The following is a 20,981-nucleotide window of genomic DNA, read 5'->3' as shown; positions in this document are numbered from 1 at the left end:
AGTTTAACTTTTTGGAAGGTGCGTGTCCTGTTAAATCTGTCGTAGAAGTAACGCAGCATTTCAGCAAAAGAACATCATACCAACAGTAAAATATGGTGGTGGTAGTGTGATGGTCTGGGGTTGTTTTGCTGCTTCAGGACCTGGAAGGCTTGCTGTGATAGATGGAACCATGAATTCTACTGTCTACCAAAAAATCCTGAAGGAGAATGTCCGGCCATCTGTTCCGTCAACTCAAGCTGAAGCGATCTTGGGTGCTGCAGCAGGACAATGACCCAAAACACACCAGCAAATCCACCTCTGAATGGCTGAAGAAAAACAAAATGAAGACTTTGGAGTGGCCTAGTCAAAGTCCTGACCTGAATCCTATTGAGATGTTGTGGCATGACCTTAAAAAGGCAGTTCATGCTAGAAAACCATCAAATAAAGCTGAATTACAACAATTCTGCACAGATAAGTGGGCCAAAATTCCTCCAGAGTGCTGTAAAAGACTTGTTGCAAGTTATCGCAAACGCTTGATTGCAGTTATTGCTGCTAAGGGTGGCCCAACCAGTTATTAGGTTCAGGGGGCAATTTCTTTTTCACAAAGGGCCATGTAGGTTTTGAGGTTTTTTTTCTCACTAAATAATAAAAACCATAATTTAAATCTGCATTTTGTGTTTAATTATGTTAACTTTAACTAATGGTTAACGGTTTTTGATGAGCAGAAACATTTAAGTGTGACAAACATGCAAAAGAATAAGAAATCAGGAAGGGGGCAAATAGTTTTTCACACCACTGTATGTACAGTGCCTAGCACACAAATAACTGTGCTGTGTTCCTTTTTTTTCTTTCTCTGCCGAAAAGAGTTAAATATCAGGTATGTAAGTAGCTGACTCAGTCCTGACTCAGACAGGAAGTGACTACAGTGTGATCCTCAACTATAAAACACTTTCCTAGCAGAACATGGCTTCTGAGAGTAAGAAAGAGGTAAAAAGGGGCATTTCTTATCAGTGAGGGTCACACTGTAGTCACTTCCTGTCTGAGTCAGGACTGAGTCAGCCACTTACATACCTGATATTTAACTCTTTCAGGAAGAGAAAGGGGAAAAAAAGGAACACAGCCCAGCTATTTCTATGCTAGGCACTGTACATACACATGTCTATCTCATCATGTCACATGTCACCTCGGGTATCCTTTAAAAGTGATCATGCTATTGCTTATCTTTTAGAGCAGAGAGGATGTTCTGAGAGGATGTGCTATCTAAATACATAATAATAATATGGTAGGACATTAGACTATGATTATGGTAGGATTAGAGTGTGAGCTCCTCTGAGGACAGTCAGTGACATGGCTATGTACTCTGTAATGTGCTGCAGGAGATGTCAGTGCTATATAAATACATAATAATAATAATAATAATAATAATATGGTAGGACATTAGACTATGACTATGGTAGGATTAGACTGTGAGCTCCTCTGAGGACAGTCGGTGACATGACTATGTACTCTGTAAAGTGCTGCAGAAGATGTCAGTGCTATATAAATACATAATAATAATATGGTAGGACATTAGACTATGACTATGGTAGGATTAGATTGTGAGCTCCTCTGAGGACAGTCAGTGACATGGCTATGTACTCTGTAAAGTGCTGCAGGAGATCTCTGTGCTATATGAAGTCATAATACCGCATTGAGGAGGGAGGGAGGAGCATTGGGGTATTGACCGACACATTGCATTATAGTGCATTGAGTGGGTGGGGGAGGTGACTGGGGGATCAATACAGGGGTAGTGTTCTGCCGCATCAAGCAGTACAAGTCTAGTGTTTCAATCGATTCTCAATAGGCATCTGCTAAATTCTAATTGAGATTGACCAAGCAAGTGAAATAGAGGTGTATTTACTAACTGTCCGTAAACTACCATGCACAGCAGAGAGCGGGTGGCAATTTTGCCAGTGCTACCGGAAGTTAGGTAGTGTGTTTTGCGCAGTAAGCTAGACCTGTATTACCTATTACGCAATGCGCCCTACCTAACTGTTGGTAGTCCAATCGACATGCTCGGTACGAAATTGGTTGCATCGCCAATCGGGCATGCACTTGGCACCAATTTTCATCCGATTCGATAATATTTATATATATTATAATCCAAGTCGATAATGTATGGCCACCTTAACCGTTAGGGCTGGGGCCCACTAGAAAGCGCAAATGGCAATCGTTAGCTATATTTGCATAGTTATTTAGAGCAATTTTTGTGGCATTTTTGAATTTATTGCTAGTGATTTGTACAGAGATTGCGATTTCCTTAGGGACTGCCAGTGGTGTCACCTCACCTGTCCTGAGTCCCGGTATCTGCGTCGGTGTGACTTCGTGCTGCTATAGGGGAATTCCTGCATGCCCGCGCATCAGATTACCATGCATGTGCATACGCAAAGGTGTGCAATCAAGCACCACATTACATTTCATGTATTTAAAGAACCAGGCAAAAGCAATCCAGTGCTTTTACTTCAGAGCAGCTAGTTGCTAGCAGTTAGGGCCCATTTACACTTGCTAAATGCAAAACGCTAGCGCATTTGCTAGCGTTTTTGTTCAGGCAATTTTTTTGCATTGAACACGAAAAAAATCGCTATTCACACTTGGTGATTTATTTTTTTTAGCAATCGCCTTTAGCGCTTCTAGAGCACTGAAACACAATCGCCAGGAAATCGTCTGAAAATGGTGCAGACTACACGTTTGCATTTGGCGATTAATGCAAATCGCCCAAATGAGAACAGCCCATAGGGTATTATTGCACTAGCGCTTTAAAAAGCTCTAGCGCTTGAGCGTTTTGCCAAAATTGCCAGGGCCCTCACTAGAACTAGATCCGCCCTTGTTGATTGATTCCTATTCCTGATCCTGGCTAGCCTGACTTCGCTCTGACCTGTGTTCTGAATCTGAACAATTGTATAGCACTTTTCTCCTTTTGGACTCAAAGCGCTCAGGAGCTGCAGCCACTGGGACGCGCTGAAGAGGCCACCCTGCAGTGTTAGGGAGTCTTGCCTTGAACTCCTTACTGAATAGGTACTCACCCTAGCCAGGATTCAAACCCTGGTCTCCCACGTCAAAGGCAGAGCCCTTAAACAGTACACTATCCAGCAACTGTTGCCAACCATTCTAGTTCCTGACCTCTTTTTGCCTACTGCCTGCCTCGACCCTTTGCCTGCTTCCAGTTACACTGTCTACTGCCTGCCTTTTTCGACTGCGCATCCAACCTCCCACAGCGGACTTAGTTGTTCTTGCCATCCTAGGGACCGCGACCTAGTGGCTACTATGCAGCAAAGTTGTCCTTCGCCCTCTAAGGGTAGCAGCCCATCATGCCTTGCAGGGTGCTCTGGTGAAAACCCGTACACACCCGAGAGAGCCCACGTCTACTACTGGTGTCAAGGTCAAAAGCTCACCTGTCCACCTAAAGGTGGCCACTAACATTGCAGTTTGCCAAACTATTGTTTAACCTCCCTGGCGGTAAGCCTGACACAGTGTCAGGCTAGCCACTGCAGGGGATCGCATGGCCCCGGGAGGATTTTTGTCTATAAAATGTTATATATAGTCTTCAGCTAGCACTTCGCTAGCCAAGTATGCCCCCCAAGTGCCTCCGGTCCCCTCTGATCGCCGCCGATTGCCGCCGGTATACGTACCCCCCCCCCCAGGAATCCCGAGATGGCGCTGCCTCCCAATCAGCTCCCGGCTTCGCTATGGGGAGGATCGGAACTGCGCATGACGTCATGTCCGATCGTCGCCATAGCGACAGTGAAGCTGCATGGAGAAGCTGCGGCTTTCGCGGGATCGCGGACGGGTAAATATTACCGGGGGGATCAGAGGGGACCGGAGGCACTTGGGGGGCATACTTGGCTAGCGAAGTGCTAGCTGAAGACTATATATAACATTTTATAGGCAAAAATCCTCCCGCGGACGCAGACATTGAAACTGAGTACCGCCAGGGAGGTTAAGATTGATTCTTTGTATGAACGATCGGAAATGTTCGTTTGGGATCACTAATAGACAAAGATCTCATAACCAATCTGATCAGATTAATGAAAATGATCCAATTTTCAAATCGATTTCATTAATCTGATTGGATTGGTGAGGAGAGTTTTGTCCATTAGTGGTCCCAAACGATCATTACCAATCCTTCATGCGAAGAATTGTTCTAAAACGATCGTTTGACAAATTGTATCGTTAGTGGCCATCTTAACACATGAGTTTGGTAGTAAAATTGCCACAAAATCGCTTTGTACCGTGACTGAAAAGCAACTCTGCAGCAATCCTATACTTTGTAATGAGGCGCCAACGCTCCAGAAATGAGCAGGCAGCGTGATTACGGTTTTGGGAAATCCCAGTCGCTATTATGGGGTCCCCTCCAGGGACTGTTCTTAGCCTTGCACTTTTGGATTCGCCAGAAATTCCTAAACGCTGCTGAAAGCCGTATTATTTTTAAAGCGGACCTGAACTCAGAACTTCCTCACTGCTCTAAAAGATAAACAACAGCATAATAACCTTTAAAGAAAATAAACATTTCTTTGTTACGGCTAAGAAAAATCCGTCAATACATCTGCAGTGTGTCTACTTCCTGCTTTCAGGAAAGCAGACATATTGTTAACCAACCGCGTTGGTTAAAATCTACATCCTGTTTGTGGCCACTTACTTCTGACAGCTCGAAGATTTCAACTTCCCCGCCAATCACGTCGCTCACTCCCCCTGCTGTCGATATGACAGCAGAGCTCTGAGCCGGTCAGTAGCCAATTTCATTGGCTTCTGACCCTGTCATCACTGTGAGCCAATCTTGTTGGCACACATTGATGACAGGGTTAGGAGCCAACGAAATCTGCTCCTACCGGGCTCACAGAGCTCCCCCCCACAATACACAACTTGCATTCAAAACAGGTACAGCAAAGGAGAGCGTTAGCTTCAGTACAAATAATATGTGCACAAATTATTCCCTACTAGACTTCCCTACGATGATGACTGGTCCTTTCTTCCCCGAGAGGACCTGTCATCGCCATGGGGAAGTCTAGTGGGGAATAATTTGTGCACATATTTATACTGAAGCTAACGTCCTCTTTTGCTGTACCTGTTTTGAATGCAAGTTGTGTATTTTAGTCCACATTGTGGAGCTCTGCACATCTATTGCAGGTAGTCAATTGAGGTGCAGCCTCTGTTTGGAAGCGCTGCCAATGTCTCCTGCTGTACAAAGATTTGTCATGTTAGTGGCAACAGGGCCTTTGCCCTGAGAATTAGAACTGCAGGCAATTGTAACACTTTAGCATCCAATTTATTTAGAGGCTTGCAAGTGCACCAGGCCAATTTATATTAGCACTTTTTTTCTTTCTTATGTGTTACATTTCTTACTTCCTACATTTTGCTACTAATTAATACTGCTGTAGTGTGTATTTATAGCCACTTGTCACTAGGGGGCAGCATGAGACAATAATAGAGGACTTCTGCTTTCAGTTTCTGTATCCTCTGCTAGCAGAGAGAGATCAAAGCATTCCAAGAATTTACAGCAGAAGTTCTGCTGACTGAGTTCAAAAGCAGTGTACTTATCTCAAACGAGATACCTCTATTGAAGCTGCTACTGGCTTAATAAATGATAATCTCATATTTCCTGCAGAAGCCACATGGGTTGTGACCAAGCCGTGCTGCTAGCAAAGTGGGGAGGTCGCACTTCGAGAAGAAGGTGTTATACCTGAAAGAGGGGGGCTGCACATTGAAGAGGGAAGCTGCTGCCCAAGTCGGCTGTGGTGCACATTGGACAGCTGGATGTGGAGATAGAACGTGGAACAAGTGGCTGCACATTGAGTGTGTGTGTGTGTGTGGGGGGGGGGGGTGACAATTGTGCAGCTGGGGTTGCACAAGAAAGGGGGTTTTCTGCAATGTATGAAAGGGGACAAGCACCCCAAAAAGTTTGGCCAATGGGATAGTAAGTTTAATGCAGAGGATTAACTTACCTCCCTGTCATCAGACACAACTGTTTGTGACAAAAAGTTTTAAACGACCCGAGTTTTAAGCTGGGGGTTGGAGGGAGCACCGTTATTTTCCTACAGGGTGCTGATCTTCCAGCCTGTACGAGATTCTCCATCTTCTTGAGCCGACCACAGCTTCTGCCAGCATTTGAAGTTCCCGCCGGGCGGTGCAAGTACAGCGCTGTCCTCTCATCGCGCCATGCACCCAGCGAGCGCTGTAATAACAGTGCAGGAGATTTGGGCACAGCCGGCGCCACCATAGACCGTAATAGGAAGTACGGCTATAGCGGTGCACAGTGAGTAACTTCGGCGCAGTCAGAGGACAGAGCTGAAGTTACTTTTAAAACACTGTAATTCGGCCTCCAGCAATAGCTGGAAGCCAAATTACGTAATTCCCCACCGTCCACGTGGACCTGGAGGGGGAATAGTAATGAACGCCGCCGGGACTTGTGCAGCAGCAGGATAAGCCGTATAGCGGCTGTATCCTGCGCCCAAGTCTCCCGGTGGCCAATTCATATGTATGCGCGCACAGGACCCTGGCCGAGAATTACAAATGCTGACAGAAGCTGTGGTCAGCTGGAGAAGATGGCGCATGTGGTACAAGGAGGGGGCCGGAGGATCAGCACCTAGGTAAGTAATGGCACTCCCTCCCCCGACCCCCGCACCCCAGCGGTATACACCATTACCAACCTCCCTAATGGGGAGCATCATTTTTACATCACTGCTCAGGTCACTTTAAATTGTGTAATAGCACCCCCCTCGCTAATAACCTGCCCATCCAGCATTTTCCCTCCTGCGTCCTTTTTCCTTCATCAGGATCAAAATAGTGATCGGAAAGCCACGTTGATGCATCAATCTCCAGCAGATTCGATCACTGTGATCGAATCAGCCGGCAAAGATCGCCTTATGGCAGTGGGAATTCAGCTTCTTACAAATGCGTACCCTTGACAGGTCCTCTTAAAACCTCGCTCAACCTTTGGACCAGTTTTTCAGAATGCCTCTTTGCCTCGGACTAAGCAGATTGTGTGGGACAATCTCTGACATGGGACTGGCAGCTTGGAAGCAGCATGAAAACCCTTATGTGGAGTGAGTGGGAAAGTTATCGGCAGATTAGAGGCGCAGGAATGTTAAGTATTAGAATTCCAGGAGCACACAAGGCAAAAAAATAAATAAAGGGGTCATTAAATAGACTGAACATCTAAATATAGCGAGTCGCCGGGACAGCGGCTGTTATTTGTTCCACTGGAAAAGACTGAAAAAAAAGTTTAGGAGAAATGTCCCTGACCAGTGCTGGTGTGCATGGTCCTAAGGCAAATTCTGGAATATATCTCACTGGAACACAGTTATGCATGTAGGTGATGGACCCCCCATGGGGTGTGGGGTATCTTGAGGTTGTGAGGAGGTGTCCCAAAAGGATGATTAAAGGTTTAGAAACTGTATGAAAGACAAGTGTAGACTTGCCCCAAATAACAAGCTGTAGCCAATTATTATACATTTGACATGTTAGGTGATGCGTTTCGCGGGTGTTGGCCTGCTTCCTCATGTACAATAAAAAGTGTCTGGAGAAAAGTCTGTATGGGCGCTCCTAACCTATACAGATGTGTCACAATGAAGTACGTAATCTGATGTCAGTTATATTTTGTTCGATAAATGTAACCTGGCCTAGAGAAGTACTAGTGCTGGGGAAAGTACCTCCTCTGACTTTTCAAGCGTCCCTCTTGGTCAGTTAATTTGATGGATAGAGTCTCTGACCAACAACCGCTCTGGGTACTTTGCTTACTATTCCACTAAGGGTCGGTCCACACTAGACCCGGTTTCAGAACGTAATCCGCGGTCCAGGCTCCTGTTTTCAGAAGCCGGAACGCAAACGGATCAGTGCTTCCCCTTCCCTTTTGCAGCAAAGGTTTTTGATCGTTTGCATTTTTTTTTCTTTTTTTTCCCTCCCCCAAAAAACGGATGGGTGAGGGAGTAGCAGCCAGGACCCAAATAGGTGTCCCCCAGGTAGCCTGAGGGGGTAGCAGCCAGAAGGGGGGTAACAGGCACATTGGCAGGGAGGGGGGTCACCCCCCCTCCCTCACCTGGGTCCCCCAATTCCCGCTCCCCCTCCAGCTATGTGCAGCAAAAGAACAAGCGGGGAAGCGCCTTACTTCCTCTGCTCGCCGTGACTTCCTGCAATTCCGGCCTCTAGTGGTCACGCGGCGAGCAGAGGAAGAAAGGTAAACGTCCCCTCTCGCTCGCTCTAAACCTTTGCTGCAAATTAGAGATGGGAGGTTCGGATCTTTTCAATGATCCGGATGATTCGAATCGGATCATTGAAAAGATCCGGATCTTTGATCCGAATCTCGGATCATTTTACTACCGAAGCATTCGGGGGTGAAATGAATAGCAGGACAGGTCTTTCCCTGCTGTGGACAGGCGAAGGGGAGGGGGGTGGACAGACAGAGAAGGGGAGAAGATGGACAGAGGGCAGGGAGTTGCCAGAGAAGGGAGGAGGGATGAGCAGAGAGCAGAAATGTTTGCTTGCACACAATACCCACATGCTGCAATCATATGCTTTACATGTATTTCACCTATATGTTCATCTGTGTACTCTGAATGAAAACGTCGCACAGTGAAAGAAAGCATTCCCCAAAGCATTCCCAGAAGTGAAGTGCAGCTGTTTAGAGCAGTGCAGGAGGATCATATTGCGCTGCAATCACAGTGCCTGCAAAGTTACTGAGCTGTGCTGAGCTGAGCCAAAAGCTTCCAATGTGTTCACTGTGCACAACTAACAACAACAACAACAACAACAAATAACATTTGTAAAGCGCTTTTCTCCCATGGGACTCAAAGCGCATAAGCATGGCTCCGACCATCGTGGTACAGAGGAAGAATTTTATAAGTCTGGAATTGCCAGGCTAAACAGGTGGCTTTTCAGTCTGGATTTGAATAGCTCCAGGGATGGTGCTGTCTTTACTGGGTGTGGCAGGGAGTTCCAAAGAGTAGGGGCAGCATGATAGGAGGCACTATCTCCAGATTTTTTGAGGTGCACTCTGGGAGTGACCAAGTTTATAGAAATTGCTGATCTGAGGTTGTGAGAGGTGTGGTGCAGCTTCAGCAAGTCCTTCATGTATCCAGGGCCCAGATTGTGCAGGAATTTGAATGTCAGCAGTCCAATCTTGAAGAGTATTCTCCATTCTACTGGTAGCCAGTGCAGTGAGCGAAGGATCGGTGTAATGTGACAGTGGCGAGGCTGGTTTGTTAGCAATCTGGCAGCAGCATTCTGCATTAATTGTAGGCGACGCAGGTCCTTTTTAGGGAGGCCAGCATAAAGGGCATTGCAGTAGTCCAGCCGTGATGTGATGAAGGCGTGGACTAGGGTTGGAAGATCCTCTGGGGGAATCAGATGTTTAATCTTTGCAATGTTCTTCAGATGAAAGAAGGAAGATTTAACCACTTGAGGACCCACCCTTTACCCCCCCTTAACGACCAGCGCTGTTGTAGCTGATCTGTGCTGGGTGGGCTCTGCAGCCCCCAGCACAGATCAGCGTGCAGGCAGAGCGACCAGATCGCCCCCCTTTTTTCCCCACTAGGGGGATGATGTGCTGGGGGGGTCTGATCGCTCCTGCCTGCGGGTGTTGCGGGGGGGGGGGGGGGCACCTCAAAGCCCCCCTCCGCGGCGAAATCCTCCCCCTCCCTCTCCTACCTGGCCCCCCCTGGTAAGCCGGGCTGCACAGGACGCTATCCGTCCTGTGCAGCCAGTGACAGGCTGTCTCCGGTCACATGGCGGCGATCCCCGGCCGCTGATTGGCCGGGGATCGCCGATCTGCCTTACGGCGCTGCTGCGCAGCAGCGCCGTACAAATGTAAACAAAGCGGATTATTTCCGCTTGTGTTTACATTTAGCCCCCCGCCGTGAATTGACAGGAAGCAGCCGCTCGCACGAGCGGCTGCTTCCTGATTAATCAGCCTGCAGCTGGCGACGCAATACTGCGTCGCTGGTCCTGCAGCTGCCACTTTGCCGACGCGCGTTATGAGTGCGCGGTCGGCAAGTGGTTAACTACAGATGAAATTTGGTTTCTGAAACTCAATTCCCCCATCGATTAGTACTCCAAGGCTGCACACAAGGTTGGAGCTGTTTATGTCTGAATTCCCAATCCTGATTGGTGTTGCTTTAGGATAGAGCTGTTTTGATGGCGAGTGTTGGCTTTGGACAAACAGGACCTCAGTTTTGTCAGCATTCAGTTTCAACCAGTTATCATTCATCCATGCCTGTAGCTCAGCTAAGCAAGAGTTTATTTTTGGAGTAGGGTCTGTTCCACCAGGTTTGAAGGACAGGTATAACTGTGTGTCATCGGCGTAGCAGTGGTACGTCAGGCCATGTCGTTGGATAAGTGTACCGATTGGCAACATGTAGATTGCAAACAGCAGAGGGGATAGGATTGATCCTTGTGGCACTCCGAATTGTAGAGGTGCAGGTTTGGATATTATAGGACCTAGGGATACTCTCTGTGTTCTGTCAGTCAGGAATGATCTGAACCACTGGAGGACTGATCCACTGATGCCACAGTACTCCTGCAGTCTGTTAAAGAGACACTGAAGCGAAAAAAAAATTATGATTATTTGTATGTGTAGTACAGCTAAGAAATAAAACATTAAAAGATCAGATACATCAGTCTAATTGTTTCCAGTACAGGAAGAGTTGAGAAACTCCAGTTGTTATCACTATGCAAACAAGCCATTAAGCTCTCCGACTAAGTTAGTTGTGGAGAGGGCTGTTATCTGACTTTTATTATCTCAACTGTAAGTGAACTGTTTACTTTTTCTCTGCTAGGGAAGAGGTCATTACTTCACAGACTGCTCTGAAAGAATCATTTTGAATGCTGAGTGTTGTGTAATCTGCACATATTATAGAATGATGCAATGTTAGAAAAAACACTATATACCTGAAAATAAAAGTATGAGAATATTTTCTTTGCTGCTAATCTTCTAGTAATTATTCATAGTACACAACCAATTCATTATATCATATTTTTTTTCCGCTTCAGTGTCTCTTTAAGCAGGATTTCATGGTCAACTGTATCAAAAGCTGGAACAGACAGCCTATAATGAGCAGCACCTTATAGCCAGTATGTGTGCTCTACACATATCTGGCAGTGGCACCCATGTCCCCTCCCTCTCATCTACCTGTGGCTGTGCAAGGCTGCCTCCCCTCCAACAGAGCGATCCATCTCTGCTCTGCTTCCAGGACCCCGCTGCCCGCTGAGAAGGGGCGTGTTGCTCCTGGCCCCGCCCCTTATGCGATCCGAATCACTCATTTTGATGATTCGGATGATTCGACTCACAAAATAGATTCGGATCAAAGATCCGAATCGTTCATGATCCGGACAACACTACTGCAAATAGCTGGAGGGGGAACGTGAAAGGGGTGACCCAGATGAGGCGGGGGCGACCCCCCCCCCCCCCGCCGCTGTGCCCACTACCTCCTGTCTGCTACCCCCTCGGGCTTCCTGGGGGACACCTATTGGGGTGACGTGAAGGGGAGGAGCAGGCAGTAGGCAATGCGGATCTCCCTCCGTTTTGTGTGCAAGAATAGCCTATGTAAAGGGAGATCCGTTTTTACACTGCCCTTCACTACCCCTCCGTGTGTCCGGGAGCGATCCGGGTCTGTGAAAATCCTGCAGATCCGGTCCCTGCCCCAAAACTGAGCCACGGATGCGTTTTTACAACAATTGTGAACCGGCCCTTACACCTGTTGTAGAACTGATGCCAAATGTGTCATGTAGTTTTCAAGGGAGGTAACCTCTGACCGTTTAGGTTATTTTCATATAATCTGTTTATACCAGCCATGTTTCCTGGCTGCAGGGTCCCTTTAAAGCAAACTTGAAGAGATAAAAAAAGTTTATGATATAATGAATTGTATGTGTAGTACGGATAATGAGTAGAACATTAGTAGCAAAGAAAGGAGTCTCATATTTTTATTTTCAGTTATATAGTTTTTTTTTTCCTTTATAACATTGCATCATTCTGTCACAGTTGCAGTTTTAAAACCACACCCTTTCTCTTCAGCTATAAAACAAAGCAGAAATAATCACCATTTGAACTTTCCTGCAGTAAAACCTTATCGTAAGCTGTCTCTCTCACTGTTTTTTGGCTGGTTAAGTGCTTCAGAAAACAGGACTGTATTGGACCCAGTGAGTCAGAAAGCTCAAAGAAGCTCTTTTGCATAGATAACTGAAGGCCCCAGGACCGCCTAACGCCAATTGGCGTCAAGTCTTGGAGCTGCAGTTTGGCAGGGAACGCGTGCGTGCATGCGCGATCGTTACCTGCCGTTTCACGGAGCAGAGCTCTGTGATTGTTCTCGGCTAGCAGGCCGTTTTCTGCCGAAAGGGTGAGTAATTCCCCTTTGTTTACCTCTGTACAGCGCTGCGATCTCCTGCAGCGCTGTACATCTGTCACACGGATTGGCCTGCAGATAGAGCCCTCTCATAGGCTGATGCCTATGAGTGGCGGGGATAAGTGCCTATCGCCTCCCTATGGCGATTTGGCCGGCACAAAAAAAACAAACAAAGATCGCAGCAGCGATCAGATACCTCCGGCAGAGTGTCCTATTAACCTTCCTGGCGGTAAGCCCGAGTTGAGCTTGGGCTATGCAGCGCAGGAGGATTTCTCAGGCCCTGCTGGGCCGATTTGCTCACTTTTTTTTTTTTTGCAACACGCAGCTAGCACTTTGCTAGCTGCGTGTGCATTCCGATCGCCGCCGCTCTGCGCTCGATCGCTGCTGTTCGCCGTGCTGTTCCCCCCCCCTAGACCCCGTGCGCTGCCTGGCCAATCAGTGCCAGGCAGCGCTGAGGGGTGGATCGGGACTCCCTTAGACGTCATGACGTCGGTGACGTCATCCCGCCCCGTCGCCATGGCGACGGGGAAGCCCTTCAGGAAATCCCATTCTTTGTACGGGATTTCCTGATCAAAGATGGCCGGAGGCGATCGAAGCGGGTGGGGGGATGCCGCTGTACAGCGGCTATCATGTAGCGAGCCGTAGGCTCTCTACATGATTTAAATAAAAATAAAAAAATAGTGCTGCGCTGCCCCCTGGCGGTTTCTAATAGACTGCCAGGGAGGTTAAAGAGACTCTGAAGCGAGACTCGCTTCAGAGCTCATAGTTAGCAGGGGCAGGTGTGCCCCTGCTAAACCGCCGCAATAGCGCCGCTAAATGGGGGTCCCTTCACCCCCAAACCCCCCACTGCGACACTTGGTCGCAGACTTGGTTGCTCCTGGAGGCAGGGCTAACCGCCGCAGCCCTGCCTCCAGTCGCGTCTATCAGCGGCGCATTGCCGCCTCTCCCCCGCCCCTCTCAGTGAAGGAAGACTGAGAGGGGCGGGGGAGAGGCGGAGATACACACTGACAGACGCGCGTGGGGCAGGGCTGCAGCGGTTAGCCCTGCCCCAACCAGGAAGAGATCCCCCGCTGCACCGAGGGGATTTGGGGGATCAGGGACCCCCGTTAAGCTGCGGGATAGCGGCGGTTTAGCAGGGGCACACATGCCCCTGCTAACTATGAGGTCTGAAGCGAGATTTATTCTCGCTTCAGACTCTCTTTAAGGACACTAAAAGGAGGTAAAGTTTGTTTGTGTGCTGAGTTGCAGGGCTGTGCAGCACCCTGACCAAGCTGCACAGCCCTGTATTGTAAAAATAGCCTGGTCTTTAGGGTGGGTGTAAGCCTGTGGGCGTTAAAGTGAATCCGAGGCGAGAGGTATATGGAGGCTGCCATATTTATTTCCTCTTAACCAATACCAGTTGCCTGGCTGTGTTGCTAATCCTCTGCCTCTTAATACTTTTAGCCAAAGCCCCTGAACAAGCATGCAGCAGATCAGGTGTTTCTGACATTATTGTTGGATCTGACAAGATTAGCTGCATTTTTTTTGTTTTTAAGTATTTATATAGTGCCGACATACTACGCAGCGCTGTACAGAGTATATTGTCTTGTCACTAACTGTCCCTCAGAAGGGCTCACAATCTAATCCCTATCAAAGTCCTATGTCCATGTATGTATTGTGTAGTATATGTATCATAGTGTAGGGCAAATTTAGGGGGAAGCCAGTTATCTGTATGTTTTTGGGATGTGGGAGGAAACAGGAGCGCCCGGAGGAAACCCACGCAGACACTGGGAGAACATACAGACTCCTTGCAGATGTTGACCTGGCTGGGATTTGAACCGGGAACCCAGCGCTGCAAGGTGAGAGAGCTAACCACTACCCCACCATGCTGCCCAAGCTGCATGCTTGTTTCAGGTGTGTGATTCAGACACTACTACAGCCAAATAGATCAGCAGGACTTCCAGGCCACTGGTATTGTTTAAAAGCAACTAAACATGGCAGCCTCCACATCACGCTCACCTTGGGTTCCCTTAAAGGAAGGACAGGCTATTGCAGACACGGTACACAATGTTTGCTGCAGTCAGATGAGATGCCTGGTGGTCTGCCAGGGATTGCTGCACTTTAGCGCACGTCTCGCACCCTCGCTATTGAACCAGTCTGAGAAAGCTACAATTATTTCAAGCATTTCTGTAAGCAGGGGGATTATACAGCCCTGCCTTTCATCTGGGGATTAGTCATATTGCTCTGACTTGTGATTTCGTGGGACTGCTTGGAACGGGCTCCTCGCGGAAAAGTAATTTAATCAGATCAATTAGTGATTCAGTGCGGGCGCGAGTGAAATGCATTATGACATTTGTGCCGGCCGTCAATTATTAATCACCTTGCAGGAACTAATTGTGAGCACAGTGGGAGCCTCTCTCCCTCGCGCACGCGGCAGCCCAGCCGGAATAGACTGGCGGCGGTTAAACTCGTCAGGCTGTCTGCGCTTTGTATTGGTGATTATTGACCGAGTCCTGCTGCCGTCTGGCTAGTCTCTCTGTTGGTGACCAGAGCTCTCAAATAACCAATCCATTTATGAGGATCTTTAACACTTTAAAGAGGAATGAAACGCCATATTAACTGAAAAAAAATTATCATCCAATAAGAAATGACTTATTTAGTTTACCTATCCTGTTGTGTTTGGTGTTCAGTGACAGATTTCGAGGAAATGTGATATGGAAAAAAAGAAAATAATATTTCTGCTGGTTTCCATCTTTACTGTTTCTCTGTGATGCCAAAAGTGAAATCACTTCCAGCTTTTTGTTTTTTTTCAACCCAGCTGTTAATTTTTAAATTGTTAATTTTCCCTCCCTACTGCAAAATCTTACCTCCCACAGAAAACATTACCTAGACAACAGGTGTACATAACTGTGTAAAAAGAGGGGGTGATTTACAGTAGCAAGAAAAAGTATGTGAACCCTCTGGAATTATATGGATTTCTGCACAAATTGGTCATAAAATGGGATCTGATCTTCATCCAAGTCACAACAATAGACAATCACAGTCTGCTTAAACTAATACCACACAAATAATTAACCTCTAAGGTACCTGTTGTTTTCAGATATATTTCACATCAGAAAGCCTGCGTGAGTAACATTTCTTGAAGTTCTTCTAAGCTGTGGCAGTTACTAGCGCTTTAATTACAGCGCAGGTAGATTTGGGTGCAGCCGGCACCACCATAGGCTGTAATAGGAATTGCTGCTATAGCGGCGCTCAGTGAGTTATGTCGGTGCCGTCAGAAGACGGACGGAGCTGAAGTTACTTTTAAAACACAATAATTCGTCTTCCAGCAATCGCTGGAAGCAGAATTATTTCATTCCTCACCATCCTGGAGGGGGAATAGTATTTAACACGGCCGGGAAGTTGTGCAGCAGCAGGATCAGCCATATACCGGCTGTATCCTGCGCCCAATTCTCCTGCTACGGTTTTATATGTATCTGGCAATTAAATAGATTGTTTAGAAAGCCTAATAGACAGATTTAGGGCAAACAGAGGCAGTTAAAAAAAATTGCACATCTAAAGGGAAGTTGGGGATGCCTCTTTTATTGTAATGCTGTCTCTGCACGGAGAAAATGTATCAACTCAGGCAGCTTCTCATGTTACCGCCAGCTTAGTTCGGGAAATCCCCCGAACTTCTATTGCAACTGTAAACCTTTTTATGAATTAGCACACAGAAGTCTAAAATACTGAATGCGGTATTTTCCCGCCCAGATTTTTTTCCCCCCGCACAGCCTTTTATGAATTGACCCCGGTATTTTCAATAAAAACATGGAAACATTTAATTATTGGTGTGGTATTCGTTTAAGCAGACTGTTATTGTCTGTTGTTGTGACTTAGATGAAGATCAGATCACATTTTATGAACAATTTGTGCAGAAATCCATAAAATACCAAAGGGTTCACATAATTTTTACTTGCTACTGTAATTACCTTCTGGTAATAGTGTCCTTATCTTATCCGAAATAGTAAGCTTTGTTATTTGCATGCTGAGATAAGCTTGTTAATGTAGGAAAAAGTCTATTAAAACTGTTTAAAGTGTGCCTTAAAAAAATTATACATACATGCCGCTTCCTTCAGCCCTCTTCAGGCCGATTGCTCCCTTGTTGTCCCCCTAGGCCACCTTGATCCTCCACTAGGCGGCCTGGTAAATCCACCAGTTGGCGCATGTGCAGTCCGGCTGCGCGCGCTCGCATGGCTGGGAGAATTCTGCACCTGTGCAGTAGTACTATGTAAGCACAGAACGCTCCTGACCTTGGGAGCACGGCTGGGTCGTGCATGAGATTTAGTGCGACTTCAGTGATGTACCAGGCCGTCCAGCGGGAGATTGGATTGTCCCGGGAAGACTGGGATGGAGCGATCAGCCTGAAGGGGGCTGGAGAAAGCCCCAGGTATGCATACATTTTTTTTTTCCCCCCATGTCAGGTTTCCTATAAGAAATAAATGGGCTTACATACAGTATATTTTTGGGGCATTAACTAGTTTTGTGGCGATTTTTTATTTTTGACTGTTACTACTCCCTGTAGTTGAAAATGGAGCTGTGTGGACTTCAGTATGGCCTGGCTAAGATCCTGTAGCCCTGTTATAGCATATTGAAATTTAAGGCGGAACCGAAGTATGCTTACCTGGGGGCTTCTGCCAGCCCCTGCAGCCGGCCTGTGCCCTCGCCGTTTCCAAACGATCTTCCGCTCCCCCGCCGCGGCTCACTTTTCGTCTACTTCTAAGTCGACATCTACTGTGCCTTGGCCACGCGTATCCCCGTACGTATTCCAGTAGCCAGGAACATCCTGCGCAGGTGCAGTACGAGAAAATTTCTACTTCACCTGTGCTGTACAATCCCGGCGATCAGAGCGAGAATGAGGCCACGTGTGACTAGGGCTGCGCAGACGCAGTGCACTCCAACTGCGTGGTGTGAAAGTGAGCCGGGCCGGGGGAACGGAGGATTGTATGGTAACTTTGCGGGCACAGGATGGCTGCAGGGGGCTGGCAGAAGCCCCAGGTAAGTGAAACTCTTATTTTTTTAAACCTATGTCCGTTCCGCTTTAAGTGGACAGTTTTCAAGGTTCTGTGTACACCCATTCAGTTTATATTGTTCCAACACGTATTGTAACTCTGAACAGGTAAATATAGCACAACAAACTATATGAACCAGCAGGGATAGTACAGATACCGTGTTTCCCCGAAAATAAGACACTGTCTTATATTAATATACCCTCCAAAAAATGTGCTAGGGCTTATTTTCAGGGAGGTCTTATATTTTCCGGGGGTAGCCATCACCTTTAGTGTATATAGGCAGATTCCCCCTCTTCTCCCTGCTAAATAAGCCCTTGTGGCTGTCAGACTTGTGGATCCCCCTTAGCAGCAGACCTGCTCTCCCCCGCCCTCCTGCTTTACAACTTCCACCCCCGCCAGCCGCCCGCCCGCAGGCTCGGGCGCTAGCAGCAGGGAGGTAAATTGAGGGTTGCAGTCTAACTGTTACTAGGTCTTATTTTAGGAGTAGGTGTTATATTTCGAACATATTCACAATATTTACTAGGTGTTACTTTCTTGGGATGTCTTAAATTTGGGGAAACGCGGTAATACAGTTTCATGTTACCCAGAAAGTACCAGCTATTTTCAGTTAATCTGCCGGTGCTGGATTGGGATGGCTGAGGACGGTCCTTAGGCCATCCATGTTCAAAAGGCATCGGGAAATTTGGGAGCAGGGTGAAGCTGAAAAATGGCTCACCCTGCTGTGGCAAATTTCCCGGGGGTGGTAATCATTATTACCCCTCCAACGTGTGGTACACTGAGGGTAAGATGCAGCTTGGCTTCCAGCTATTGCTGGCGGCTGAATTGTGCTGTTTTTATAGTCATTTCGGCTCTGTCTTTTGCCGGCACCCAAATTACTCACTGAGCACTGCTATAGCTGTAATTCACTTTATGGCCTATGGCGGCGCCCACATGTCCTTGGCCATGCAGCGGCCCTTTTTACCTGACTCGCTCATTAGGATTCAGAAGCTTCCCCCTCCTAAGGTGAACCAGCGGTGAGAGTGATACGGAGGCTGCCATATTTATTTCCTTTTAAAGAGACTCTGAAGCCAATCTAAAATCTACTTTTTACCTTCTATTTATGTTAAGCAGTATCAGTAGACCTAAAACGCTGCATTCCCACGGCAGAACGAGGGGATTAGACCCCCCAAATCCCGGGGGAAATTTCAGGGAGCGCTTCCTGTATGAGGCAGAGCCTAGCGCTGTTGCTCTGCCTCTACTGTAGTGAATCTGCAACCATCGCCGCCTCTCCCCGCCCCTCTCAGTCTTCCTTCACAGAGAGGGGCGGGGAGAGGCGGAGATCCGCGGGCAGATTGACGTCAGTAGAGGCAGAGCTACTGCGCTAAGATCTGCCTCCCCGGGCAGCAAAATCCACGAGCAAGAAAGTCATGGATGTTTGCCCCGAGATTTGGGGGTCTAAACCCCTCGTTTTGCCGTGGGAATGTGGCGTTTTAGGCCTACTAACACTGCTTAACATAAATAGAACGTAGAAAGGAGATTTTAGCTTCAGAGTTTCTTTAACCACTTCGCCACCAAGGTACTGTATATCTACGCCCCTTTTAACTTCATTTCCCCACCCGGGGCATAGATATACGCAACCCCGCTGCTGACCGTGCTCCCGCTCGCTTGTGCACGCCGCCGGCCTCTCACCTGGAGATCAATGAACGGGAAAACTGTTCCCGTTCATTGATCTAACTCCCCGCAGCAATGATCGGCATGCTTCCGTGAGAAGCTGCTCGATCATTGTGAAAAAAAGTTTCCCAACCTCATTACACTTCCTGTAAGCGTACTTCCTACGCTTACAGGACACATTCACAAAAAATTGCTGTGGCCATCTTGTGGCCAAATAGTAAAACTACACCCAAAAGCATTTTTCATATATAAATCGTTTGACATTATAAATTAACTCATTACCTCCCACACTCCCCAATTTTTTTTTTATTTTTTTAATAAAAAAAAATTACAATAAAAAAAAAAAAATCGTTACCTTAGGGACTGAACTCTTTAAATATTTCTGTCGAGAGGGTGTAACGCTGTTACTTTATAAACTATGGGCTTGTAATTAGGGATGGACGCAAAAATGAAAAAAATGCACCTTTACTTCCAAATAAAATATTGGCACCAAACATTGTGATAGGGATATAATTTAAACGGTGTAATAACCGGGACAAATGGGCAAATAAGCTACATGGATTTTAATTACAGTAGCATGCATTATTTAAAAACTATAATGGCCAAAAACTGAAAAATAATTTTTTCCCCCAAATTTTTTTCCTATTTTCTCATTAAAACACATTTAGAATAAAATAATTCTTGGCATAATGTCCAACCTAAAGAAAGCCTACGGTAATTGGTGGTGAAAAAAAACAAGATATAGTTCATTTCATTGTGATTAGTAATGAAAGAGTTATAGACGAATTAATGGAAGGAGCGCTGAAAGGTGAAAATTGCTCGGATGCTGAAGGGGTAAAACCCCTCAGTTGTGAAGTGGTTAAGCAATGCCAGTTGCCTGGCTGGCCAGCTGATCCTCTGCCTCTAACACTTTAGCCATAGACCCTGAACAAGCATGCAGCAGATCAGGTGTTTCTGACATTATTGTCAGATCTGACGAGATTAACCTGCATGCTTGCTTCTGGTGGTATGCAGACACTACTGCAGCCAAATTGATCAGCATGGCTGCCGGGCAACTGGTACTGTTTAACAGGAAATGCGGCAGCCTCCATAACCCTCTCACTTGTCCTATAAATAGACTGTATATTTCGGTTGATAGAGGAGTAAAGGACTGAACCTTTTTCTCTCTTTCTCCAGGTGAAGTGTGAGGGGCCCAAATTGGTTCCGTTCTTCAAGGCCACCTGTGTCTACTTTGTGCTTTGGCTGCCAACGTCCAGCCCGTCCTGGTTCAGTGCCCTGATCAAGTGTCTGCCCATCTTCTGCCTGTGGGTATTCCTGCTTGCCCATGGGGTCAATTTCCTGGTCAGCCACCGCAGCGCCAAGAGGATCTTGGCCGGGTTAATTTTCTCGGCGGTTGGAGATGCCTTCTTGATATGGCAGGAACAGGGCTACTTTGTCCATGGTAAGTGAAGCACAGTGACGGGCCTATTGTGTCAGGGAGTTCTGCATGGTTGTTCTCCTTCACTGATGTGGACCATATCATTGCCCCCTGCTGGTCAGCAAAGTGCTAGCCAAGGGATCATTTAGCTATACACAGCTTTTTTTATTTAGAGGATTAAAAAAAAGTGTTTCTACTTTTTTTTTTTTTCCGCCTTGCATTAAAGATGAAACGCCTTTTTATGTCTGTGAAAATCATTTTGAAATGTTGACCTCTGCATGGTCGGTAGACCCCTCTATAGGTCCCCGGTGCCCACCTTACTGGCACTGCCAGGTGGTGTCTGTGACTTTATGTAGTGGCAGCGTTAACATAGTAAATTTTGCTGCTCTGACGCTTCAGGGAAGTTTTTATAGTAAGCACCACATTGATTGGTCACTAGGTGGGGCTGTTTCTCTACTGATGAGGATGTGGGGTTGTTGTAATCGGGGGCTGTGGAGTCGGTACAAAAATCATCTGACTCCTCAGTTTATGAAACCACCG

At 46.9% G+C, this 20,981-nt stretch overlaps 1 protein-coding gene across 1 annotated transcript in view; it reads left to right on the top strand.

Moving 5' to 3' along the window:
* TMEM86A (transmembrane protein 86A) overlaps positions 1 to 20,981 on the top strand; it is a 71,949-nt gene that overhangs the window by 27,070 nt on the left and 23,898 nt on the right. The window contains exon 2 of the mRNA XM_068260875.1: positions 20,201 to 20,465. Within this exon, the coding sequence (XP_068116976.1) occupies positions 20,201 to 20,465 (265 nt within the window). The remainder of the gene's footprint in view (positions 1 to 20,200; positions 20,466 to 20,981) is intronic.

Source organism: Hyperolius riggenbachi, chromosome 11, assembly GCF_040937935.1.
Source record: "Hyperolius riggenbachi isolate aHypRig1 chromosome 11, aHypRig1.pri, whole genome shotgun sequence".
NCBI lineage: Eukaryota > Metazoa > Chordata > Amphibia > Anura > Hyperoliidae > Hyperolius > Hyperolius riggenbachi.
Note: the sequence above shows the minus strand (reverse complement) of the source record. Positions and strands in the feature narration are given on the sequence as shown.